A 27,695-nucleotide genomic window follows, 5' to 3' on the forward strand; every position below is an offset into this window, starting at 1 on the left:
CCCCTTCTTTGTGGGTATTCCCATTCTTGCAATGAAGTTCTTGAGGGGAAAATGCAAAGCCATAGCATACTGCAGCTGCTTCCATTAGATCCCTATAGCAGTTTACTTCATCAAATTGCTCTTCACACAGCACCAGACTGTAGCTTTTAGATCTCCTGTCTTCCTGCCCTTCTGCTGTTTGTCTATGAAAACACCTTGCCTGTTGATTTCTGAGAGAAGCAAGACACAATGCTGCATCAAGGATGCTTACTCTTGAGATTATGGTCTGTCCTTCTTTTACTTTCATGGAACCTCTTGTGATGAGCAGCTGACTAAACATGCTGTTGTTTGGAAGAGATGGACACACAAGCTGCAGAATCTGCCTTGACAAGAAACCGCAAGAACAAGACCCAGAATTTCCTCCTGACCATGCTGCATTAACTAACTGCCTCAGCTATCTTCTTGAAAACTCTGTGGCTATGTCTACACTAGCATTCCTCTTTCAAAAGAGGCATGCAAATGAAGGAAATTGAAAATGCAAATAAGGTGCAGACTTACGTAATAAGCACCTCATTTACATATTCTTCTTTCAAAAGAAGAAAAGCCATGCAGACAGCTCTTTTGAAAGTAACCCCCATCTTCAAAAGAACCATTCTTCCTATTGTTTTAGGATGAAGGGTTCTTTCGAAGATGGGGTGTACTTTCAAAAGAGCCGCGTCTACAGTGCATTCTTTTTTTGAAAGAAGCTCTTTCAAAAGACAAATATGCAAATGAGGTGCCAGATAGTAAATCTGTTAGTGTAAACGTAGCCTCTGTGTGTGTGAGAGAGAGAGAGAGAGAGAGGGAGGGGGGGGGAGTCATCTTTAATTTTGAAGAGTTGCTGCTTTATAAAAGGACTTCACAACTCTTCAAAGACAGCACTTGATATTGCTAGCACGAGATCAGAGAGGTAATCAGCTTCTTTTTCAGCTCTTTTATTTTCAGAAGGGTTAAAAATTACAGACTAGGATGATTTTTTGTCTTTGATATTTAATTTTTTTCTTCTTGGATGACTATGGATCTGATGCTATGGATTAACTTGTTAAATCAAAAGGTTTGTTTAAAAATTTGTCTGGAATTTATTATATATTACAATCTCAGGGAAATAAATATTTATTTAGAAAAGACATTTGTGAATTTTTGCAACAGATTTTTAAATCAATCATGTTACCTTTGTGCTGCAGAAACTGACAATGTCTATTTTGGAGACCATGCCCTACTTTTCTGGATGCTGAATGTCTGATCTTCACTACAGTTAAAAGAATTTGTATACGAAGAAGCAAATGCGTCCCTTAACCCAACTAAAGGAATGATCATGCAGTTGTTCAGAAGAATCAGTTATGCATCAACTGAAGGCCTTTGTGAATTTCAGCTACAGTACTAAGAAGGTGTTATGATTATTCGTGTCCTTAAGCCAGGGATTAACCAACTGGCAGTTCCAAAAAACGTGCCAATTTGAGACCTCTTATGTTACCAAAGAAAGATTTGTAACAATTATAATGGGTTTGTCTGATATCAGTAAATAGTCTAATGGGTATTGTACATGGGGAAACTGACTGACTATAGCAAAATACCTGTTCTGGAACAAAACAAAGAGCGGGTAGCTCTTTGAAGACTAATACTAACTGGGCTTGTCTACACTAGCACCCTACTTCGAAGGGAGCATGGTAAGGTGTTGGGAGATTATTCATGAAGTGCTGCGCTGCATATGTAGCAATTAATTAAGCTAATTCTCCCCTGCAACAACTTCGAAGCGTTAAACTGCATATGCAGCACTTCATTAATAATCTTCTGACCCCCCACTTACAATGCCCACTATGTAGCAATTTAAAGACTAATATTTTGTTAGTCTTTAAAGTGCTACATTTCTGCTCTTTTGTTTTGTTGGAGACAGACTAACATGGCTACCTCTTTGTTACTGTTCTGGAACTATTCACATTCTGGTATGAGTCTCTCATGGATTTTCTACTTTGGGGTTGTCCATCTGTGACTTAAGGCCTCGCTATTCCTGTGGTGTTTACACTGCGTCCTAGGTATGTGTGATTCTTTGACTAAGTAAAACAGATTTTCTCTTCAACTAAGAGCTTTCAGATTAAGATGTGCTACAGGGAGATGTCATCAGACAAGAGAGTCTGCAGTCAAGAACCTTTTCTTCTTGGCTTTTAGTTACTTACATTTGCCTTATTGACTATGGGTTCTGTATTTTTTCAGTCATCTTGTAAGAGTATTAAGTTGGAGTAGGGGTCAGCATTGGTGTGAAGTTTAGTAACTGACAGGCAGGTGGAAAGATCAGACAAATATGTAGCAACTTACATTTTCAAAAAAGTTAGAGGATATATAAAACAAATAAAATGGGAGTTGGTAGATACTGAAACATATACACTCCCTTATAGGGGGGTCCTCTTTTTTGAAAGTTCAAATATGTTAACCCTAGAAAATGGCCAAGGTGAACAATACAGCCTGAGCCTTTCACTTATCTGACTAATGAACTCATCTTTCTCCATCTTTGTATTTTAAATGTGGTTTTATAATTTCTCTGTTAGCTGGGAAGGTAAGTCAGCTCAGCTGCTGTCTGACTCAAGCATTCTTACTCTATATGTCAATTGGCTACCCTGTGGCATTAGGTTTATTTTTTGTTTTTGTTTTTTTTTAAAGAGGAAACAAAAGCCATACTTGCTTGTTTCCTGAATGGGTATGACATTCGTTTTTGTTTTTTGTGTTTTTTTTTTTTTTATAACTGAACAAGCCAGGTTCGAGTTAGTAAGGATTCTGATAATCAAAACTAAGAGTGTTTTCAATATAATAGCTGTCCTGTGAACAAACTCCAAGTAAGTGCCTTGATTAAAGTTGGACAGTGGGGAGAAGGGATTAAGAGTAGGAATGAGGAAAGAAACAGATATCAAAGTGTCTTTTAAGAGTTGGTTGTTCTGTACTTAAATGAGCCCTTCTGCATATCAGTGCCATTTCAACCATCAGTATTACCTAAAACGGCCTCACTACTGTAAATTAATTGCTGTATCGACGACTAGAAATTTACCTAACTTTGCTTAGGCCCTTAACTCATTTTGGGGTGTTTTGGAAAATAAAATGAAAATGTACATGCTTCATTCAAATCAATGCTCTGGGATGGAGCTGTGGATACAGAGGACAGGGGCCAGGCGGCTGGGGAAAGACTACGCCAGCCCTCTCTCACAAGAGCAACTTGCAAGCAAGTGAAAAGTGCATCTTCAAGGCTGCTGCAGTGCCAGGGCATACATGTCCCCTGACTGAGGCACGTCTAGGTTCCTCTACCTCCTACCTTCCCCAAGCAGGGTGAGAAATGCAGCACATTACACAATCTGCCTTGGCAGAGAAGCAAAAGCCAGCAAGGTTCCTGCACAAATGGCAGTCGGGGCAGCCGGGGGAAGAGGAGAGCACATCCCGTGTGCCCTTGCCCTCGGTCAGTGGCTCGTGGGCGTGTGAGACTGTGGCCTAGGGCAGTCTGGGCCGAAGACGTGGGTTCCTAGCCAGCCTTCTTCACCTCCGTCTCCTTTCTGTAGACATTTGTGAGATGCAATCTCATCTGCTGGCCACAACCCGCCCCCCACCTTCCTTTCAATCCCGGGTGCGCAAAGTCTGGGGCAGGCCCGGGGGGGGGGGTGGCGTGAAATTTCACGTTTCTCATTCAACACGTTGAAATCGGAGACAGTTTTATGTGCGTGTATTCACCTTTGTGCACCGACCCACGCTGGCTCCTTCCGCAGACGTACTGCCTGACGCGTGCCAGAAGGGTTTGTGTTTGTCAGGTGAACGTAACCCACAGGTCCCCCACCAGGCGGGAGGGGGGGAGAAGGGGCAAAAAGTGAGTCCCGGAGTAAAAAGTTTGCTCGCCCGCTTTAAGTTAGAAGAAGCAAATCTCCTCCCCGCCCCTTCTTCCGGCCCTTGAGGCAGGGCAGCGACGCGCGCCCCAGGCCCTCTACGCACGAGCGCGCACACTCACACTCCGCCCCCTCTCTGCCCCTTAAAGTCTGAGGCGGCGCCCGAGCGCGAAGGCCTCGCCCTCCAGCGCCGCAAAGCGGATACCCAACGCACTCCTCAGCCAATCAGCGGAGGCGCTTCCTGGCGCGGCGCAGGCGCAGTGGGAGGCACAGAGCAGCCGCGGTCGGGTAGGGGCCTCGGCGCGATGCTGCTGCGTCGCTCTGGCGGGGCTCCGCTTCTGGTGGCGCTGCTGCTGCTGCCGCTGCCCAGAGGAGCGCTGGGTGAGTGCCGCGTGCGGGGGTGTTGTTGGCTCTCCGTTCCCCGGTTTTCGCTCCTCTTCTAGCTCCTCCCTTTTGCCCTGCCCTAGCCCCTCCCCCGATCTCCGGCCCTCTTCATTCCCCGGCTTCCTGCTGTTCTCCCAGCCGCAGTCACGCCGCTTTCCCCACCGCGGCGGGAGAGGCCCGTTTCCACGGTTACAGCAAGAACGGGGCTGAGGGCTTGGAGTCCCGGGTACCTATGGGCGGGTGTGGGGGAGCGACACTGAATCCGGCCGGGGGAGGCCGGGCTCTGGTCCCGTTTGCTGGGGAGCTGTTGCCCGTTGACACATGCCTCGGTGCCCCCTGAGTCTGCCCGCCAGGATTACAGAGGGGCCTCCGAAACGAGTGGTGGGGTCCTTTGGCAATCCGTCATCTCTGTCATTTCCGTCGGGGGTCTGGCGGGCGTCGCCTGGGTGTCTGTGGAGGCTGAAAGTGGTGTCAGTTGTTTTGCACTCTGAAATGTTTAAATCCTATGGGCATCCTTCTTGCCTAAATGATAGAATCACAGACAGGGGCCAGATCTCATAGACACATAGTTTAACATTGGACCAGGGTCAGTCGGCGATATTTATTTTATGTCTTTTCATCTAGTGTTTTGCCTTTGTAAGCAAGTAAGGGTATAAGTGTAAATAAGTAAAGGTTATTAGTCAGAGGACAGCATGAGATGAAACAAAATATTAATTGGGCCCAAGTTCTGTGTAGTCTAAAGGGTAGATTATTCATGCAGCATGGCTCATTTTCTCCTACCTGACAGAGAGGGAGATTTGGAAATGTCCCATGTTTCAATTTTTTTGTTTCAGGTTGTTTCTAATTCAGTATGAATTGGACCAAAGATGTAATATGAATCTCTGAGTTTTGGTGGGTTGTGTAGCTACCTTAGGTATTTGTTGCACACCCTTGTTCAGTGCTTGCCTGCAGAGAAGAAGGGATTTAGTCACCAAAAATGCAAATTGCTCTTCTTCATGTCTTAGGTCAGGCTGTGGGAGTCCCCAGTTCAAATCCATGATCTTCAAAGGGCTTTGAACAGGGGTGTCCCGTCTTAGAGGGATCTCTTGTAGTTGCTCTGTTCCTAATAATGGAATACAGAACTCAATTATAATTAATTGATTATATGAAAAGTAAACCTACTAATAACAGCATCAGAGAGGTAGCCGTGTTAGTCTGTATCTTGAAAAACAAAAAGAAGTCCTGTGGCACCTTGTAGACTGAGATGTTTTGGAGCAAAGACCCCCTTTGTCAGATGCATGAGTATGGGGAGTAAATCCTCCTCTGAAACCTCCCCACTCGTGCATCTGATGAAATGGGTCTTTGCCCATGAAAGCTTATCCTCCAAAATACCTGTTAGAATAGTAACAGTGTCTATTATGGACTTCTTTCGTAAGGCTGTATACACTGTATTTGAAGCAGTAGTCCATAGTAAATCAGAACGAGAAAGGATAGGTACAGTTGGATGCTTATGAGCTTAACTTTGCCTAACATACAGATGGAACATTCTTGAATGTCCTTATTTTCACAAGGCAGCATGCCCAAGTAAGTGAAGCTATTTTATGTACAAATCCAGATTTAGTAAAGCACTTAGGGAGTTCTTAAGATTCAGTCACTTCAGTCGGACTTGATTTTTTGAATTCACCAAACCTGAGTAAACAGGTTGCAATTTTTACATGACTTGTCTGCATTGACATATTTTACCATCATTCACTGAGGTCTTTTGTTCCCATAAAACTTTTTAAATTTCATAATTTATGCCATCTATATTTTTATTCCACATAATGTTTTTTTTTTTTAATTTGTAATTGCCACCCACTGAGGTCAGTGGGTCTTCGCACATGAATATGCACCTGAGTTTTCCGGATCTGGGCCTTACAATGTACAATATGAATATTTGCGCTTACAGTAAATCTGCTAAGGAATCTTGATTCTCTTGTTTAGGAATACAGTAGACCCTCACTTTGCATGGACTTGACTTACACGTTTCATATTAACATGAGTTGAGTCCGGGGGGGCACCCTACTTTTCCTGTATCCCACCTCTCCACTTACCTCTGTGCTGCTGGCTGGCTCAGGGGCTCCTGAGGAGGCAGCTCCTGCCTTAGGGCTGCCTGGCACTGCCTCATCAGGTGTGTAGAGGGGCAGGCAGAGCTGGAGCTCCCCAGGGCCAAGCTGCAGAGCAGCTGGAGCAGCCCAAGGCTCCAGCAGTGCAGCTGGAGCTGCCGCTACCCAAGTAGCCCTGGGGCCAAGCTGTGCCGTGGCTAGGGGGCGGCAGGGGTACCATGTCTGGCAGCTGGAGCAGGAGGTGCCCTGTCCCGAACCTAGCCCCTGCCCACCCTTGGGGGAGCCAGAGCCACTGGCTGGAGGAGAGGCTCCAGCCACCTGCTTCCCCCAACCAGGGGAATTCCAGGGATCTTCCAAACTTCTCCCCCTGCCCAATTTATGCAAAATTTGATGTGGAGGTTGCCCAGGATGCAACCACTGTGTAAACTGAGGGTTTACTGTAGAGGAATTGTGGTGGGAAAATACATGTGATTGGAATGTTGGTATTGAAGGGTACAGCCTGCTTAGGAAGGATACACAGGGAAGAAAAGTGGGAGGTGTTGCCTTACATATTAAAAATGTACACTCTTGGACTGAGGTGGAGATGGACGTAGGAGATGCACATGTTGAGAGTCTCTGGGTTAGACTAAGAGGGGTACAAAACAAGGGTGATGTCCTGCTAGGCGTCTACTGCAGGCCACCTAGCCAGGTGGAAGAGGTGGATGAGGCTTTTTTTAAACAACTAACAGAGTCAAGCAGGGCCCCAGATTTGGTGGTGGTGGGGGACTTCAGCTATCCAGATGTATGTTGGGAAACTAATACAGAGGGGCACAGATTATCCAGTAAATTCTTGGATTGTATTGGAGACAATTTTTTATTCCAAAAGGTTGAAAAAGCTACCTGGGGGATTTGATTTTAACAAATAGGGAGGAATTGGTAGAGAACTTGAAGGTGGAAGGCAGCTTTGGTGAAAGTGATGATGAAATCATGGAGTTCACAGTCCTAAGGAAGGGTACAACAGAAAACAGCAAAATAGAGATAATGGATTTCAGGAGGGCAGATTCTGGTAAACTCAGAGAGCTGGTAGATAAGGTCCCATGGGAAGCAAAACTGGGGGGAAAAACAGCTGAGGAGAGTTGGCAGTTTTTCAAAGGGACATTAAGGGCCCAAAAGCAAGCTATCCCGCTGTGTAGGAAAGATAGAAAATATGGGAGAAGACCACCTTGACTTAACCAGGAGATCTTTCATGATTTGAAAATAAAAAAGGAATGGTATAAAAAATGGAAACAAGGAAAAATTACAAAGGATGAATATAGGCAAACAACACAAGAATGCAGGAGAAAGATTAGAAAGGCCAAGGCACAAAATGAGCTCAAACTAGCTACAGGCATGAAGGGAAACAAGAAGGCTTTTTATAAATATATTAGAAACAAGAGGAAGACCAGGGACGGGGTAGGGCCATTGCTCAGTGAGGAGGGAGAAACAGTAACAGGGAACTTGGAAATGTTAGAGATGCTTAATGATTTCTTTGTTTCAGTCTTCACTGAGAAGTCTGATGAAGGAATGCCCAACATCGTGAATGGTAGTGGGAAAGGGGTAAGGTTAGAAGTTGAAATAAAAAAAAGAACAAGTTAAAAATCACTTCGGAAAATTAGATGTCTGCAAGTCACCAGGGCCTGATGAAATGCAACCTAGAATACTCAAGGAGCTGATAGAGGAGGTATCTGAGCCTTTAGCTATCATCTTTGGAAAATCATGGGAGACAGGAGAGATTCCAGAAGAATGGAAAAGGGCAAATATAGTGCCCATCTGTAAAAAGGGGAATAAGAATAATCCAGGAAACTACAGGCCAGTCAGCTTAACTTCTGTGCCAGGAAAGATATTGGAGCAGGTAATTAAAGAAATCATCTGCAAGCACTTGGAAGGTGGTAAGGAAATAAGAAACAGCCAGCATGGGTTTGTAAAGAATAAATCTTGTCAAACTAATCTGATAGCTTTCTTTGATAGGGTAGTGAGCCTTGTGGATAGGGGAGAAGCGGTCGATGTGGTATACCTAGACTTTAGTAAAGCATTTCATATGGTCTCTCATGATATTCTTATAAAAAAAACAACTAGGCAAATGCAATTTAGATGAGGCTACTATAAGGTGGGTGCTGGATAACCGTACCCAGAGAGTATTCTTAATGGTTCTCGATCCTGCTGGAAAAGTATAACAAGTGGGGTTCCACAGGGGTCTGTGTTAGGACCGGTTCTGTTCAATGTCTTCATCAATGATTTAGATATTGGCATAGAAAGTACGCTTATTAAGTTTGCAGATGGTACCAAGTTGGGAGGGGTTGCAACTGCTTTGGAGGATAGGGTCATAATTCAAAATGATCTGGATAAATTGGAGAAATGGTCTGAGGTAAACAGGATGAAGTTTAATAAGGACAAATGCAAAGTGCTCCACTTGGGAAGGAACAATCAGTTTCACGCATACAGAATGGGGAGAGACTATCTAGGAACGATGACAGCAGAAAGGGATCTAGGGATTATAGTGGACCACAAGCTAAATATGAGTCAACAGTGTGATGCTGTAGCAAAAAAAGCAAACATGATTGTGGGATGCATTAACAGGTGTGTTGTGAACAAGACACGAGAAGTCATTCTTCCACTCTACTCTGCTCTGGTTAGGCCTCAGCTGGAGTAGTGTGTCCAGTTCTGGGCAGCGCAGTTCAGGAAGGATGTGGAGAAACTAGAGAGGGTCTAGAAAAGAGCGACAAGAACGATTAAAGGTCTAGAGAATGCGACCTATGAAAAAAGGTTGAAAGAATTGGGCTTGTTGTGTTTGGAAAAGAGAAGATTGAGGGGAGACAGGAAAGCGGTTTTCAGGTACCTAAAAGGGAGTCATAAGGAGGAAGGAGAGAACTTGTTCTTCTTGGCCTCTGAGGATAGAACAAGAGGCAACAGGCTTAGCAAGGGAGGTTTAGGTTGGGCATTAGGAAAAAGTTCCTAACTGTCAGGGTGGTCAAACAGTGGAATAAATTGCCAAGGGAGATTGTGGAATCTCCATCGCTGGAGGTATTTAAGAACAGGTTAGATAGATAGTACTTGGTCCTGCCATTGTGGCAGGGGGCTGGACTCGATGGCCTCTCGAGGTCCCTTCCAGTCCTAGTGTTCTATGATTCTATGATTGTGTTGGATGAGAAAGCATCATCCTTCTTCCTGTTCACCTCACTTTTCCTGGGCTTATTACAAAATTATCCATCATATGGGTTTTCAGCTTTCCTCTGTAGCCTTTGGTGCTGACCTCTGGATAGATCTTGGATTCAAAGATCTTTGGTTTGATCTGCATTTATGATGTCAGGAGGTGCAAGCTATTCCCTTTTTCTCTTACAGGCAGTGGTGGGTACTGAGGTGAAGAAGGTTCACCCATATGGCTCAGTCACAATTATTGGTTGTCCATCCCTGCATTGAAGTATTATGAGGTAACGCTAATATTAGTCTTGCTCTCTTTTAGGAGGACAATGTACAGCACCAGAAATAGAAAACGGCAAGGCTGAGTTCACCAGTCTCCAGGTTGGTGCAACAGCCAGCTTCTCCTGTGATGAAGGGTGAGTGGCAAGTTGCTGCGTTTAACTAATTAACAGAACCTAGACTGGTGTAAAACTGCTGGTGAAGTCTGGCAAAATGAGATTAAAAAGCCTGCTTTAACTTGAAGAACATAAGTGAGGTTTTTTTTCCCATAAATTGTGAGCCCTGGCCTAGGCTCTTGCGAAGAGTTACGCCTGCAATTTTCAAAAGAGTCTGTAGGGTGAAAATTCCTGCACTAAAGACCCCCTATTAAATTTTTAAAGTCTGGAGTAGGCCTATAAAATAAGAAACCCAGCTAGCATGAGTGGAAAAATACCTCACTGGGACCCCTTCTCCCTTATCTCCCTCACAATACCCAGAGAAGGGCAGGAAGGGCCTTTAAGTCTGAAGGGAGGAATAGCTGCCTGAGCAGCTACATTCCAAGGAGAGGCCCTGCATGTGGAAACCAGTTGTTGGTGCTGTTAATGATTTGTGCTTTAAATCGTCTGTGTAAACCCTCTGGTGCACCAGTGTGGAGGCATCACCACATCCCCTATTCTATCTAGACATGAACTGGTCATTGTGTAGCTGTTTTGTTTACCATGTAGAGGAAACCACTTCTACTAGAGATAAGATGCTGTATAAGCTATAGGGGGGATACCCTGCAACCTTTTTAGATTATTGGCTTACTGTGCTCATTTCATCTTGTTGCTCGAACCTATCCAGGCGTGAGTGACCCCCATGTCGTAGTTTTTCTCCCACCCATCAATAATCTATATAATCAATTGTAATCTGTTGTCTGGCAGTGTTTCACTGAGTCCTGATGGGCGAAGCGGCACTCCACCAGTGCCATGCGAAATAAACCTTCCTGCTTGATTCATACATGGTGTCCAGACTTTGTTGCAACAGAGTCAAAGGAAGAGAGCTACCCAGCTACAGTTGTCATTCAGTGGGAGACAAGCACCTGACTTGCTCAGGTGGTTCTGACAATCCGAGCTTAGAGCCCCCAGATGTTCGTACAGCAGGTGTTGGATCATGTGTCATGAGTCCCATTTTTGGGTATTGTGGCACTTGTTGACTCGTGCCATCTTTCCCTTGTTAAATGGGGTTGTGTCTGGGGGCTGGGAGCTGATGGCAGGTTATTGCCATAAGATGCAACACCAGCTAGAAGCAGATCTCTTCCTGCTCCATGATAGCAAATCTTTGTCCCTTCCTTACAGATGTCAGTATTACCCAGGATAACATTGAGTGCGGTGGTTGTTGTATCCATAGGGGTTCTGCTGCCAAGCCTTGGAGAATCAAAAATTGCTTGTGGCTTCATTGCACTGAGCATATGGCTGTTTGGATTTTGATTTGCCAAGTTTAAGGCCAGAAGGGGCCACCAGATCATCCTGTCTGACTTCTTGCATGTCACAGGCCCCCAACACTGCCCAGGGACCTACATACTTAAACTCAACAAAAATTAGTCCAAAATAATACAGCTCACAGGGGGTTAGACCATAAATGTGCCATGAATAGAGAATAGAAGGGCCTTCAGGGCCCCAAATCCTCAGGCCCCTTTCATGGCAGGGAAATGATAAAGTGAGATAGGCAAATTTAATCCTGCCAAGTGACCTCCATTCACACCTACAGAGGAAGGCAACCTCTTCTGCCTCTCCTCTCCCACAACATCTTAGCCACTCTGACCTGTGAGGAAATTTCTCACCAATCTTACATACTAGAGCCTGAGCATAAAAGCAGAAACCAACAACAAGCTAAGTACTGTGGTGAGGGTGCTTGGTGCCAGCTCCGAGTCCTGGCCCTCTCCATTCAGTGTCCTATTTTCAGCCATGTTCATCCCCAGTAGTTCAAAGGAAGGAGATAAAGGAAACCAACTCAGAATACCCCAAGTGAGAGTGGGTAATAGCTTCCTGACTGCTGCTTCTATGACGAGGTAACAAGCTCTGTGGACATGAGGAAGTCAGTGGATGTGATATACCTTGACTTCAGCAAGGCTTTTGATACGGTCTCCCACAACATTCTTGTCCATAAGTTAAGGAAATATGGATTGGATCCTTGGACTATAAGATGGAGAGAAAGCTGGCTTGAGGGTCAGGCCCAACGGGTAGTGGTCAATGGCTCAATATGTGGATCGTCGTCTGTTTCAAGCGGAGTGCCGCAAGGCTCAGTTCTGGGGTTGGTGTTGTTCAACATCTTTATTAATGACCTGGATGAGGGACTGGGTTGCACCCTCAGCAAGTTTGTGGATGACACAAAACTAGGGGGAGAGGAAGATATGTTGGAGGGTAGAGAGAGAATCCAGAGGGACCTGCATAAATTGGAGGATTGGGCCAAAAGACATCTGATGTGGTTCAATAAGGAGAAGTGTAGAGTCCCGCACCTGGGGCGGAAGAATCCCAAGCATTGTTACAGGCTGGGGACCGACTGGCTCAGCAGCAGTACGATGGAAAGGGACCTAGGGGTTATGGTGGATGAAAGGCTGGATATGAGTAAACAGTGTGCTCTTGTAGCCAAGAAGGCTAATGGCATATTAGGGTGCATTAGGAGGAACATTTCAAGCAGATCTAGAGAAGTAATTATTCCTCTTTATTCGGCACTGGTGAGGCCACATCTGGAATATTGTGTCCAGTTTTGGGCCCCCCAGTATGAAAAGGATGTGGATTTGCTAGATCAGGTTCAGCAAAGGGCAACAAAAATGATTAAGGGTCTGGAGCACAAGACCTATGAGGATAGGCTGAGGGATTTGGCTTGTTTAGCTTATAGAAGAGAAGACTTAAAGGTGATTTAATAGCAGCCTTCACTTTCCTGAAGGGGAGCTCTAAAAAGGAGAGTGAGAAACTGTTCTCAGTGGTGTCAGGTGGCAGAACAAGGAGTAATGGCCAGAAGTTGAAGAGGGAAAGGTGTAGGTTAGATAGGAGGAAAAACTTCTTCATCAGGTGGGTGGTGAAGCATTGGAATGTGTTCCCTAGAGAGGTGGTGGATTCTCCATCCCTTGAGGTTTTCAAGTCCCGGCTGGACAAGGTCCTGGCTGGGATGACTTAGGAGGGGTTGATCCTGCTTGAAGCAGGGGGCTGGACTAGATGACCTCCTGAGGTCCCTTCCAGCCCTGGGATTCTGTGACTGGCTGAGATCCTGCAGTGTGAGCCATTAGAAATGCATAAACAGGAAACAAATACCAGGGTGTCTGAGCCTTCCCGTCACAAGCAACCCTTCCTACAGTTGCTCTCATAAACTTGTCCAGCTGTCCCTCACATTACTTGAGTTGTCCTCACAACTACTGTTGGGTGACTGTTCCTGGGCCTAACCCTTCCCGTGGTTAGAAACCTTCCCAATTCCAGCCTGAAGTTGCTCCTGGCCAATTTTTACCATTTCTTCTTGTGGCAGCACTATACATAGTTTAAATGCTGTTATCCCTCCCTGCTAATTTTTTGGGTTGCATTGCATGGGCCTACAAGAGACATGACTGCTGATGTTGTGCAGAGTTTTGTTTTCCTGTGTCCCAATTTAGGTGGCTTGTCCCAGCATCAGAGATAGGAATTCCAAGGGACGCTCAGGGTGAGGGGGAGATGTTAAGACCAAGTCTCAAATAGATGTATATGGGGGTGAGGAGGTAATTTTCTGGGGTAAGGCTGGATCTCCAACTCCACAAAGGTGGGAGTAAAATCCTTTATCCCATAGACTGACCATCATCCTGCCTTCTGAATGAAGTGGGCTTGATCCACAGAAGCGTCTGAGCTCTTGCTGAAGGACTTGGTGCTCTTTGTGTGGTATCTTAGAGGGGGGCCCAAGCTTTTGAAATGTGGAGAGCTATGAGGTCTCTGGGCTTAAAGAGCAAAGGTGAGCTTGTGAATAGTTAAGATGCTTGAATTTTGAATACGGAACAGGGAGGTGGCAAGTGTGTGACTGCTCGTGGCAGCCATCTTGTCTCCCACTGTTGGTGTAAGCAGGCAGGAAAAGGTTACAAGAGCTGCTTAAGCTGAGCCAGCATGACACAACTGGGCATTCAGAGAAGAGATTTTTAGTACGTGCAGAAAAGCATGGCAATTCTCAGGTGTAGAGTGGCAACGGCTCAAGCACTTCCTCCTATGTGTTAGAAACAGGATGAGACGCAGGCTCCTGCTCAGCAAACGCAAACACCTTTTGCATGAGAAACCAATGTGAGCAATGATCTGTAAAATTACTGATTTTCTTGCCATTTGAAGAGTTCTGTTGCAGCGGTGGTAGGGCCTTCTGTCGCTTATTGGTGGCGGGAGTGCACAAATCTCAAACTGAGAAGAGAGGTAATTTATTGCTGTTTTCAGAGGATGAAGGTGCACTCTCAAACATCTGATAAGCATAGCCCAAAAATGAGGTGTCTCTCCTGCTTGCACTTTGGGGAGCTATATACCATGGCTTGTAGCTGTTAATTGCCTTTAACTACACGGGGCTTGACTCCCATGTACAGTGTGGTATACCTTGGTTGCTGTACAGTTGTAAATCAGGATACCCCTCTAATAATGGGAGTGCCTCTCCATCAGCATAGCAAATCTAGCTGTTCAAGAGTGCTAGATGTTTTGGAAAGTGATGCTCTTGGTATGCTTTAAATGAAGCACACGAGATCTTTTACAGGGGAAAAGGCAGTACACCGCATTCATTGAGAATATAACAGTAGCATATGCTTTTCAGTCACACACACACACCATGCGCACAGTCCCGCCAAACGATGTGGTAGGTACCAATCCAGAGCCTGGATCAATCTCGTGGCCAGCGAGATTGATCACAGAGGGAGAGCAGGGCCTTGTTTGTTGCGATGTGATGCTCTCCTGGAGTTGGTGGCAAGACAAATCCAAAGTCCCATGGCAAAGCACCCTGCTTTTATAATCCTTTCCTTCGTTGAAGTCTGCTGTGTCAGTCTGTGGCTGGTATGTTATCTTTTGATACCAGTCATTCTCAAAACATCTGCAAAAGTGTCATCCTGTAATCAGTTGTCCTTAGGGATGCCTGCTCCATGCTTTAGAGTCATCAATCTGCTAGTCCAATCACATCTTGACTGTGGGTATGCACTGATGGTCCTTCTCTGACGCTGTGAAGTCTGTTGTCACCCATGCTTCGCCCCTCCTGTCTTGGCCATCTGGCTCTGGGCTCTTCGCACCTTCATCTCAACACAGACATACCACTTTCACATGAAAACAATTCTTACAAGGGATCTCAGAAAAAAGCAGAGCAAAAGGCATTGTAAATCGAACAATTAAGGTTTCAGCCTTCAGCATCATCCTGTAATCTTATTAACATAGACATAATGCCAAAACTGTCTCTTATTTACAAAATGCACTGAACTCGAAAACAGGAGACATATATTCAATTAAAGAACTTAATCAATAAAATTTTGCATGTGTTAATATGTTACCTTACATTGCTGCCTTGTTAAGCTTAAAATTAAAACTTTAAGAGGGCATATAAGAGAATAAAACCTGCAACTCCAACACTCTCTTGTTGGCATAGTACTGTCTATATGGGGGGTGGGGGTAGTAGTCCAGTATAACTCCCTCAGAGGGATGATGTTTTCACACCCGTGAGCAACATAGTGTGTAGCGTAGACCTGCCCTCAAGTCTTCATTGGTCTTCTGATGTTAGAGGTGTCCCTTGTTAATGGTTTGTCTCTACCTACTGGCTGAAAGAAACCATGTTCCATCTTTCTGGACTGTTAACTAGTTCTTTGATTACTTGAGTAACAAACTTGAATCTTTTTTCTTTAGGTACAGATTAATTGGACCGACTTCTGTCCAATGTGTGCGTGTGGAAAATGGAGTTGATTGGAACGAGAATTTTCCACACTGCCAAGGTAAACTAATTGAATGGTTTTAAGAACAGTTCACATCTTGAACTGTATTTTCCATTTGTGCATCGCGAAGCTGCATATTTTGTGTGAGTCAGGGGAGGTCTCTGTCTGAGAAGAATGAATAAGAATTGTGCAAATAAAAGCATCTACTCATAACAGGAAATCTTTTTACAGAGGATTTTATCTATCGGTTCTTGATTCCGTCATATGTCTCTGGCTGCATCTACACGATGAGATAAATTCAAATTTCAGGCATTTAGCTCGATATTCTCACATGACTGTCTTCACTGTAAATACTATTAGCTCGATTTAGGGAGCACTAATATTGAGATTACAATATTGCAGTTCCCTGACAGGTAGACTGTCAAGCTCGAATTCATGAGTTTGAATTCATGAGTTCGCCACATGTTAAAATCTAATTTATTAACCTCCAGAGGTGTCCCATATGTAACCCACAATGCCCCTCACTGCTCCACTCTGGCTGCTGCTCTCCAGTTGATTAAGTAACAAGAAGACTGTGAATTTCAAAGTGGGAGCAGCAAGGCTGTGGGCTCATGAGAGTCTGAGAAATGTCTTTTTTTGCTGTGAGTGCATCTCCCCATTACCAATAGTCCTGCAGGGAGTTTGTGGTTCTGTCTCTACACTTATTTGAATCTGCACTGCCTGACACCGGTGGCTTCTTCACCCCACTACATCGCAACAAGGCTGTTATGGGGGTCATGCTTGCATAAGACTCCGAGAAACTTCTTCTCAGTGGTTCACATTTGTGCACGAGCTTCCTTCCCTCCCCGACAGGCACCATGCAGTGTGGGTCTTTCCCGCACTCAGCCACTCACCTGGGTAGCCCCCAACCCAACAACAGGACGTGCCTGCTGTTCGGTACTGACCATCCTGCCAGGCAGCACCATGTCTAGATTACACGTGTTTAGGGCTCCAAGGGTGGGTAAAGATATTCGGGGGCTTGCTGCTACCGGGGAAGTCTCCCCTGGCAGCTAAGATATTTGGGGGCTTGCTGCCACTAGAGGGAAGTCTTCCCGGTGGCTTAGATACTTGGGGAGTACCACCTTAACTGGCCCCCCACTGAACCCTCCCATGCTCATTGCATGGGACCATTGGGGCTTGCAGCCCCTGGGGGGAAGTCTCCAGCAGCTAGGATATTGGGGGCTTGCTGCCACTGGGGGGAAGTCTCCTCTGGCGGCTAAGATATTTGGGGAAGACAACTTCATCTGGCTCCCCCACTGGCTTCCCCCCCCCCCCCCCCGACCTATAGGGTGGGACCACTGGGGCTTGCAGCCGCCAGGGGGAAGTCTCCCCCTGTGGCGAAGGTAGTCAGGGGAACTACTTCAACGACTTCAGCATTCCAAGCGGCTCTGCAGCTGCAGACCACAGCACCCTCCCGTGCCCCACCAAAAATATTTTCGGGAGCTTGTGGTCCATTGAAGACACCGTCTGGTTTTATATTTCACTTGTAAAATCTTTTTAGTAACCTCTCCTATCTGTCTTCATGCTTTGACCCCCTCAGAAACACAGGTGGTGGTGATGGTGGTTTGAGGATGGGGGAGCTAGTTGAAATTCCTGTTTGTGTTATAAGTTCAGTGTATGATATTTCACTGCCATCACCCCTGTTGGCAATATCTGTGTGGTGAAGGGGAAGATCAAAAATTCTTTTTTCCTAGACTTTTCTGTCCTCTTTCGTCTAACTTTGAGAATACACTCAGGGCCCCTGTATTCTTTTCAGGGATCTGATGCAATCACAGGAGGGGGGACACTCAGTGGATGGTCAGCTGAGAATTCAGTTACAGAAGAAAGACATTTCTACAAACATTTTTGTCAGCTGTATGGATGTCCTACTTTTCTTTCCTTTCAATGGGGAAAAATAGATGTTTGCTTAGCACAGGAGGGGAATGAGGAAAATTCAGTGTGGGAAGATGTCAAAGACCAGCGAGTATATCCAAAATGCTATGGGGATGAGAGAGCTGTGGGATAGGTTCCCACCATGCACTACTGCAGTCATTGATGTTTGCCAATTTGAGTGTGGCAGCAATGAGTCGACTGTGTGAGGAGCACGTGGGAGGTGGGGATGGTCATATTTGAACTTATGAATTCCAGAATTATAAAATCGATATTAATAAAGTTGAATTTATCTCATAGTGTAGACCTAGACTATTACAACTTATGTGTAGTAGAACACCTGGAAAAGGAGCCTTCTTCCAATGTTGGGTTATCTTGGGGTAACCCATGGTGTCCAGTGTGCCTTATAAATGCTGTCATTTGCATGATTATTTTAATTAACTATTTTTATTTGATTTACGGTCTGCCCTAAGGTACAAAATGTTGTTGTACCATTATGAATGAGATGGCTGTAGTTTGCTGGTATTCATAAATCTTCACACTTCATTTCTCTTCCTATTATTCCTTTCTGGAGATGAACACTGGTACCGTTATTTCTGTTGCTGGGTGACTAAACATTTTTAAAATTATTCAGTGAGCACAGATCTTATAAAGTAATATACTGGAATAGCTTAAGGTATTTACTGTTGATATGGTTCATCTTATGCCATGTCCTCTTTCTCCCCACATCTTCTGCTTTACTAAGTGTTGAAAACTGTTTGGGAAACTCGAGCTTTTCTGTTACTGTCAGTGGTGCCATGTAAAAAATTATCTTCATGAGGCTGATACTTGACTTAAATAGTCAAAGAAATGTAGTTAATGTCATCCCCTGGTTACTGTTGCTTTTTTTTCATCAAGAATTTTTTGGTGGTGTACTGGTGGCTCCTGGAATTTTTTCCATTGTGACATACAAAGCTTGCTCTGAGGAAAAAGTGGTGAGCCAAAATGAGAGACAAAAGATGTTTTGCTGATTCTTCAAAGTAGTCTTTCATTTCTTTCTTGCAGTCCTTCAGTTGCTGAGTGAGCTAATATCTGCTGAGGGTTTACCCGAGTTTTTACTGATGTTTAGCAGCCTACATCTTTTCTTATATATACTGGAATACCAGGAGAAAGCAAGTTCATGGGCTCTCCAAAACAAGAGTAGTATGCAAATCTGAAGCTATCGTTTGCTGGGCTCGTTCAGTTTAGTGGGCTAGTGGTTTCATAGCTAGGACAGATGGTTTTCTTTAAAATCTAAGCAAGTTGCGAGTGAGTGACTGAGTGACCTGTTTCAGGGAACGCATCACCCCAGATGCCTCCCTGGCCCTCCCCTCTCTGGCCCTAGATGTGGAACAGCACCACTATTGTGGGAGACTGACATCTTCTGTACCTTTTCAGTTTTAGAGGTTTTTTCATGTTGCCACAGAAATCCAGAATGCAAGACACGTAGCTGGACATGGCCCTGTCTGTAGACCCAGGGATGGGGTTAGGTTTGAATGTGATCCTCACTACGCTCTGAGTGGTAGTTGTCAGATTGAGTGCTGAGATTATGTAACCTGGGATTCCCCCCTCTACCAGTCTCTGTACAGGCTACTCATGAATCAAGGGTGACTCCTGGGAAACTGATGGTCATTATTTGATAGGGATGTGCTTGGAGGCTAAAATGTGTGTCCCTGCAGTCAATTTTCAGCTGTGAACAGAAAAAATACAAAAATTCTTCTACCACCTAGTTTTGTGAGAGTATTTGCACTATGCTAGCTGATCGTTTGCATCCCGCCCTGTCCTGCTGACAGAGATCTGGCAAGAATCTGTCTCTCTGCATGACCCATAGGTATGAACAGAAACACAAATCTGCAGAACTTGTTCCTCTCTCAGCAGATGATTTTTTGGCTTCTTTAGGAGGTGGAGGGACATTTCTGTAGACAGAAAAGTAACAGAACTGGACTATCTTGAGTACTGGAGTGAAAAGGAATCTAGGTTGGTGATTTGTAATCTTTTCAGTGTGTGTTGCATCCTTGGTTCACTGGTATTTTGACTGAACACATGTAGCCTGGGTTTTCCCCCTCCCATAGATCCGCCTATTTTAAGCTCATTTTGAACAAGATTGATTTTCCCTCTAATAGTCTTCTTCCGTTCTCCCACTTTTAGCATTGCTACATCTGCCACCGTTTGCCATTTCCAACGGGAAGCACAATTTTAAGCCTTTGGCAGCTTTCCCCAGTAGAACATACGTTAATTGCATCTGTGAATTCAACTACAGTCTTGGTGGAGAGGCTTCTGTATATGTTACCACATATGGAACTCAGTTGACATCTGAAACTCTAACATAGGTTAAATTGCGTTTTTTTTAAGTGAAACTGTGCGTGCTTAGAGCATAGAGAAGCTGGCTCTGAAGGCTGCAAGACACGATTATCTTAAAAAGGATTTATCAAAGTGTCTGCAGGAAGATGGAACAGAAATGGTAGAAATACTAATGAAAGTTAACATTTTGGAAAAGAAATGGTCTCTCTATATAAACTCCCCATGATACTCTCAGGGCATGAGTACATGTACATATTAGAGCAGTTTTAGTAATGGTGCAGACCCAGAAAGTTGATACTGTAACAATACAAAGGTGTCTTTATGGGGCAGTTGCATATGAAGATTTAGGTGAAAGAAATGACACTGAATGCAGTCATCAGAATGGGTTTGAAAGCTCATGGGGTGCGACTCGGGTTGTGTATAAACTACTAGGTATAATGAGAAGACTGTTCTCATGGTGTAGGTGGTATGATGAGTGGTTGCTTATGTTCCTCTGTCTGCCATAGGTGAGGTGTGCATGTGTTAGCCTCAGCCTACAACTGACATGTTACATACCATGACCAGTACCGTACCAGTAGGTAGGTAGTTATTTTTTCTCATGTGTTTCTTTTCTTGCTAGGTGGCTGTAATGTCCCACCGAGGTTAAGGTTTGCTGAGCTGAAGGATGAGTATAAAAATCAGTCATACTTCCCTGTTGGGAAGACTGTAAAGTATACTTGCCTACCTGGATACAGAGGAAACCCCCAGATTCAACACACTATTACATGCCTTGAAACGCAAACATGGTCTGAAGCCCTGGAGTTCTGTGAAAGTAAGGATCTTCATGGATTTTGATTCTGTTAGAGAAACATTTTAATGGCAAGAGGTTGTGTCCACAGTGCAAAATCTAGCATGTCTTTAAGTAGCTAAAAGTGACTCGTAAAACTCTCTATTTTTGCCCATTATGGGCCCTTCTAAATGCTGTCTTTCCAAGGCATGTTAAATAGGGACAGGTCCCCAGGATAATTCCTGCATTGAAAGACAGAAACCTAACCTCAGCTTTATTCTCTACCAGGGAAATCATGTGGTCATCCAGGAGAGCTAGAGAATGGAGGAATTATTGAAACAGATTTCTTGTTTGGGTCAACTGTCCATTTCACATGTGATGAAGGGTAAGTTTCTGACCTACTGAGCTGACTACTTGTGTGTAGCTTGCAGAGGTGCAACATGAGTGGTTATCCTTGTATTCCTTCAAATCCTGTAAGCAGATCACTGTTTCATAATAAGCCAGCACTTCTGATTGGCTCAGTGAATGTGACTTTGACAAGAAAAGAAAGCTGGATTGGTGTAAGTCTCTGTTTCCCTTGTTCATGCTTTTCACAAACTATTGTTGCAGTTTGGCCACCAGAAAGGTCTGTCTGCAAGTGCTGGGTGAACACAGACATCTCTTAAGGAGAGTAGGAGCCAAGTGAGCAGGGCAGACCTTGGAATGTCTTTTTTAATCTGCTGCGGCCTGGGAAGAGTAGTTCTTCCGAATGATTTGAAATGGCTGCCTTTCCTAAGGACCATGTAGAGAAGGGGCCTAATGCCTAACTTCCCATCTGTCTGCAAGGACAAGCCCAGCATGGAGGGCTATGAGTTACAGTTGTAGGGGTAGGGTGGTAGAAGGGCTGTTGTCTCCCCTCTCACTTGACAGTTTAGGGTTGTTCTTTGATGACCTGGTAGGTGAAGTATGCAGTTGCAGTACTAGCTGCAAGGTTTGTGAGATGTCTCCTGTTTGGATTGGAAAAGGAGGAATCTCTTCTTGCATCAAGTCCCATTTCATAGAAAATGGCCATAATGTCTACTGGTGCTGAACTCTAGACCCAGTCGGTGCTGGATTATTCAACAATATCTGTACATATGGACCTCCTATAATCTCATTGCTTATAGCACCTGCATGGGTTAAGAGTCACCTGATGAATTATCTTTCATTATTTAGACTCCAGCTTGGTCTGCCTGCCCTCTTTCTATAAAACCAATCTATGCATATATGAAAAATGTAGAACCACTGAGGAGCAGGCATAACAACAACCTCCCAGCAGTCTTACCAAAAGTGCAGATGTTAGCAATTTGGCTGTGGCTTATGATTCCCTGTCTAGGAATGATCCTGCTAATGTGGTGTTGAGGAGTAGATGGCATAGGACCAAAGTATGGATCCTCTTTTTCAAAAAATACAGCTCATTTGGCCTGCATGGGATTCCATGGTTTAATTCTAGGGGAGACTGGGGAGTTCTGAGATGTCCAAGGACTTTCTCCTATGATTATCAATCAAAAGTCAGTTGTGTTTATTCCCATCTGCTGTGACTGAGGAGAGGAGCTTCCCAAATAACTGATGTTCTCAAACTCCAGAGGAACAAGTAACAGCTGTTAACGCCTTTGCCTAACTCCAGGTACCGGTTGATTGGACGGCATTACAGACAATGTGAAATATCTGACACACGAGTTGCATGGAGTGGTGATGTGCCTATTTGTGAGCGTGAGTAAATTACGAATGTCTGCTCAGCTGTTTACATGGCCACTTCTGTCTCTTATCTGCTTGCGTCTCAAATGTTAATACCTAGGTAAGGAAGCATTACAGTCCCTGCCTGAGAGAGGGAGAACTAAGAGACAGAGATTGTGACTTGTCCAGGGTGATATAGGGAGTAGGTCAGAAGTAGATCCAAAAATTTATCCAAATCTCCAAGTCCTGGGTGGATACCTTAACAAAAAACAGCATCTTGTTTGAAAGATGCATGGGAAGGGGCTTTGACCCCAGAGAGAAATGTCATGTTGCTGACAATGAGAGTTTGTACTTTCTTTGACAACTAATTGAAAAATACAGTGAGCTTGATACGGTAGCACTGTTCTGCCACTGTGGTTATTGGCCATTGTGGGTTTTTGGTTTTTGTTTTTTTTTTTTCTTTAAAGTAACAGTTGTACCTCATAGGTATTAATCCAAAACCATAGAGAGAATTTATTAGCTGCATGTCAAGGCACAGTTGTGCTCTGGTAATGGGCATGCCTGCTTGTGCTGCAGGAAGATTGTGTATTTTCTGTTCCAGATGGGTATGGAAAAGCTTGATATTCAACCAGTGCATATGGAAGTCCCTTCCTTAATAGAGTACTATATTATAATTTCTCTAGAAAACATGGAGATGGAACATTGTGTGTTAACTAGGCCAGTGGTTCTCAACCTTTATATACTACTGTACTCCTTTCAGAAGTCTAATTTTTCTTGCATATCGGACACGACATCTGTCATAAAAATCAACTTCATTACAAAATCAGGCATAAAAATACGAAAATGTTGTAGCACGCAACTTTTGAGAAATTGTTTCCTTTATTATGTTTACCATATAATAAATCCAGTAAACTGGAATATTCACATTGTTCTTACATTTCAGTGTCCTAGTATGAACAAGTTACTGTATGAAATTTTCAGTACTTACTGAGTTTGGTAGTGCTTTTCATGTAGCCCATTGTAACACTAGGATATTTAGAGGAGTAGATTTGTTCCCCTGAAGATTTCTGTGTACTCCCTGGTGTACACATACCCGTGTCTGAGAACCACTGTACTATGTAATCTTAATTGCTAAGACACACTGGTCTATCCCAGCAAGTGAAGCAGAAATAGCTCATGACAGAGCCACCCCAAGCTATAGGTAGAGAATAGTAGCAAGATTTGTTCCCTTATTTCTGTGAATAGCTTCTATTCTTAATCACCTATGAATCTGGAAACCAGTCTGTGTGCCAGGAAGATACTACAATTAGCAATTGTCTTAATTAGTGAGTTTGCTGATTTATATAACATCAGTTCCCAAGCTATTCAGGAACCCTGGGCCATCACCTGTTGGGCTACTTTATTTTTTGGCTTCATAGGTAGGACAGATACCTGATCTGCTAAAGAAAACTAACTACAACTGCTTCTTTACCAGGTAGGGATTCTCAAACACTCTCATCCTGTCTCTGTCCAGGTATTCCATGTCTCCCCCCTCCAGACATCTTCAACGGAAGGATCACTGGGTTGTTGGTCAGTGACTTCTCTTATGGGTCATCTGCAACTTACACATGTGACAGAGGTTACCATCTCATTGGAGAGGCCTCTATTCACTGCACAACGAAGGATGGGCTAAATGGAGAGTGGAATGCATCTCCCCCTCAGTGTGAAGGTGGGGTATTGTTTGTGCAAAACCCCTTCCAACTCTGGTGTGTCATGTAGAGAGAGTCCAGGTTCAGATAAACCCAGAAAAGTAAGACTCCATTTAAATCCCTGCACTTCGTATGTCTACCCTTAGCAATATCTCCACAGGGTTTTCCAGGATTCAGTTAGAGACTGAAAAGCACTAGAGCAGAACTCAAGTTTTGAGATGGAAACTGGTGCCACTGGCAGGGCCACCCTGAGTGGGAGCTAGGGCAACCCCACTCTGTCCCATTCTGCATCACCCCACCCCTGCTCCACTACCACTATGCCTAGTCCTCCAAATCCCATCCCTGCTCCACCTTCTCCCATGTCTGTTGCATCCTCTTGGAGGAGTGACATGGGTTGGAGCCGAGTCACTCCACTTACTCTTTACATAATAAAGCAGCGGGGAGATAGTATCCAAGTGGGGCAGGCTTCTGGACACTCTCTGATTCTCTCTCACTGCCATGGTGTGTGTGGGGAGACTGACTTTGGCTGGGTGCTGGGCCCCACAATAATCCCATAGTCCACCCTCGGAGCCATGGGCTAAGTTTAGCATGGGGGACTGTCCTGATGTTGGATCAGACTGTCAGATTGCTGAGTTCCTTCAATGTCTGATGTCAATGGCTGTGAGGGGGGTACACAGTTCCTCCTAAGACTGAGCTTCTTACTCTTAGTGTGGATTGCTCACATGACTTGGCGATTAGTGCCCAAGACACATCTTGAGTAGAGAACCGTTAAAAAGTTTCTAAGAAGGGAGCTATGCTGTTACCAGTGTACCTCTCCTCCTCCCAACATAGCTTTCCACATTTCTCACAACAATCCGTATTTGGAAGTGGGAATATTATAGACTAGTGCAACAAGGGATGTGGAAAAAGGCTGTGTAGGCTGCGGAGATTTTCCTTCCTATCTGGCCCTGCGATTCAGCCAAAGCTTTCTTTTTTCAGAGGATGGATGCCGAGCTCCACAAATCCTGAATGGAAGAGTATCTGGTCACAGACTTATATATTCACATAAAGACAGCATCACTTTCGAATGTGATCCTGGCTACTCCATGAAGGGTCACAGACTAAGTCAGTGCCAAAATGATCACACGTGGCATCCACCTGTGCCAGCCTGTGAGCCAGGCAAGTGTCAAAACTAATTTGTTCATATTATTCATTCACAGACAGGTGTCCTCTGCTGCCTCGCCCTTCAGCACCTCAAACATGAACCCAGGCTGGATCTGTGCTACCCATTGTTTACCTAAAATCAAGAAAGTTGACAGACAGGATTCAGGGGAGAGGTGGACAGTCCCAGCAGAAAAAATAAACCATGTTGGGAGTGGTGCTTGAGGAGGTCTGAGAGACAAGGGGGTCCTAGCTGAGAAATTGTCACTCTTCTTTGCTGCAATTCTTGTATTTTTCCCCAGTGTATTTGGGGTTCATGATTCCTCAGACTGCAAGCTGTGAGACCCAGGGTGGCAAAAGCAATGGGAGCCACTTTCAGAAATGTATTGTTGAGCAACCAACATATGTAGTTCATCTGAAAAATGCAGGCCTAGACTTTAAACTTGCCAGATGCCTTGTCTTTGAGAGCAACAGTCACAGTTCCTACAGGTTAGGTGTAAATATGATTAGCAAGTGAGCGGGACCATTGTATTCACACCTGACTTTAATAAGCTGTAGTAGAAAATGTTCTTTGTTCCCTGTCTATACTTGGGCAAAATGGCTTGTTTCCTGGTATAGGTAACTAGTACCTGAATTGATCGTATTTATTATCAAGAGAAACTGAAGAATATGTTTCCTAGAATTATTTGTATTGGTCATAGAGCTGTGGGTTTTGGTTCATTGGCCACTTGATATTTAATGGGGAGTCCTAGGTGTTTTGTATTTACTTCCTATTCATACTTATGCCTATGCAATGTTCCTTCTTCCTTTAGTGAAGCAATGCCCCTCTCCTCCAGCCATCGCTCATGGAAGACCCAGCATCCAGGGCGTGGATGTGTTCAGGAGTGGGATATCTGTAAATTACAATTGTGATCCAGGTTATTCTGTTCATGGGGAGGTGACGCTTCTTTGTACAACCTCGGGAGAATGGAGCAGCACCCCTCCTCAATGCAAACGTGTGTTTTCGTTCTGTCCACTGCTTCCCTTTGCCTCCCTCAGTGTGTAGTGTGTCCGAGGTGTTTTATATCCACTTTCTATTGATATTTATGCTCATAGAGTGTTTCTTCTTCCTTTAGTGCAGCAGTGCCCCTCTCCTCCAGCCATCACTCATGGAAGACCCATCACCCTGGGTGTGGATGTCTTTATCAGTGGGATGTCTGTAAATTTCAGTTGTGACCCTGGTTATTCCCTTCATGGGGAGGCGATGCTTCTTTGTACAGCCTCGGGAGAATGGAGCAACGCCCCTCCTCAATGCAAAGGTATGTTTTTGTTCTGTCCACTGCTTCCCTTTGCTTCATCTTGTGCATGAGACACACATGCATGTTTATATTGAGACCAAGAGAACTTTGAGGCTAGTCACCAAACCAACAAATTCCACAACTAGGGACTAAAGCTCCAGTGAGACATATGGCTAAATTCCCTGCTGGCACAAGGAGCTTCTCTACTTTCAGGGGCATTGCATCCAGTTGTACCAGCAGTGACAGGTTCTATGAGTGCACAGGGGTAACTTTCATGCTGAAAGAACTGATAAAGGTGACAAGAGGACATCATAATGTACAAATATTTATGAAATGAAACTAAGACATGACTCAGTGGGCATACTGTCCATTCCATCCCATGCCTGCATTGGATCCTAAAGTGTTTCTTTTAGGATCATCAGACTTAAAGGAACCTCAAGAGGTCATCAGTCCAGTCTCCTGCAGACGTGGAAGAACAAGGCATCACCTGGACACTGTCTAACTGATGTTTGTCTAACTGTCTTTTAACAATATCTCCTCAAATGTAGATTCCCCAACCTGCAAAAGCAATTTATGCCAGTGTTTTACCAACCAAACCTCCTTGGCAGCCATTTAAGTTCATTGCACATTGTTGTATCATCAGAAATTAGGGACAACAATTCTTCTCCTCCTCCCTTGTAACAATCTTTTAAAATACTTGAAAGCTGTTTCCATATCTCTTCTTCGGGTTCTTCTCTTTTTTCCAAACTCAACAAATAAAAGTTCTTTCAATCTTTCCTCATCGGTCATATTTTTTTCATGTTTTTCAGTGGAACTTCTCCAGTTTGTCCACATATTTCCTTAAATGTGGCATTCAGCACAGGACACAGTACTCTAATTGAGGCCTGATGAGCTTTCCATGGGATCTTACCTACCAGTTCCCTGAGTTTGCTATAGTCTGCCTTCTTGAAATGCACTGTCTTTCTTTTGCTATTCTCCCTCCTACCATTCCTTCAGAATTGTGAACTCCAGCATTTCATAATCTTTCCCCAAAGCTGCCTTCCACTTTCAAATTCTCATTCAATTCCTCACTGTTTGTGTAAATCATATCTAGAACAGCCTCCCACCCACTGATGTTCTCCACTTTCTGAAGTTTAAAAAAAAACAACCCTGTCTCAAATACATTCCAAGGACCTGTTTGATAAGACTAAGCATCTTTGTACTGCGACAAAAATCAGGCAACATCATGCTAGCATTTCATGTCTCCTCCTGAGTAGTTCCCATGAAT

The 27,695-nt window shown here is 44.4% G+C and overlaps 1 protein-coding gene across 1 annotated transcript in view; it reads left to right on the plus strand.

Moving 5' to 3' along the window:
- The first annotated feature begins 4,125 nt into the window (after positions 1 to 4,125).
- The window catches only part of LOC142001740 (complement receptor type 1-like), a 122,459-nt gene continuing 98,889 nt past the window's right edge, over positions 4,126 to 27,695 (plus strand). Inside the window, exons 1-10 of the mRNA XM_074977262.1 lie at positions 4,126 to 4,256; positions 9,822 to 9,915; positions 15,610 to 15,695; positions 20,482 to 20,673; positions 20,917 to 21,013; positions 22,274 to 22,359; positions 23,837 to 24,031; positions 24,990 to 25,169; positions 25,964 to 26,146; positions 26,267 to 26,449. Coding sequence (XP_074833363.1) covers positions 4,181 to 4,256; positions 9,822 to 9,915; positions 15,610 to 15,695; positions 20,482 to 20,673; positions 20,917 to 21,013; positions 22,274 to 22,359; positions 23,837 to 24,031; positions 24,990 to 25,169; positions 25,964 to 26,146; positions 26,267 to 26,449 — 1,372 coding nt within the window. The 5' untranslated portion in view covers positions 4,126 to 4,180. The remainder of the gene's footprint in view (positions 4,257 to 9,821; positions 9,916 to 15,609; positions 15,696 to 20,481; positions 20,674 to 20,916; positions 21,014 to 22,273; positions 22,360 to 23,836; positions 24,032 to 24,989; positions 25,170 to 25,963; positions 26,147 to 26,266; positions 26,450 to 27,695) is intronic.

This window comes from Carettochelys insculpta, chromosome 26 (genome assembly GCF_033958435.1).
Source record: "Carettochelys insculpta isolate YL-2023 chromosome 26, ASM3395843v1, whole genome shotgun sequence".
In the NCBI taxonomy this organism is placed as follows: domain Eukaryota; kingdom Metazoa; phylum Chordata; order Testudines; family Carettochelyidae; genus Carettochelys; species Carettochelys insculpta.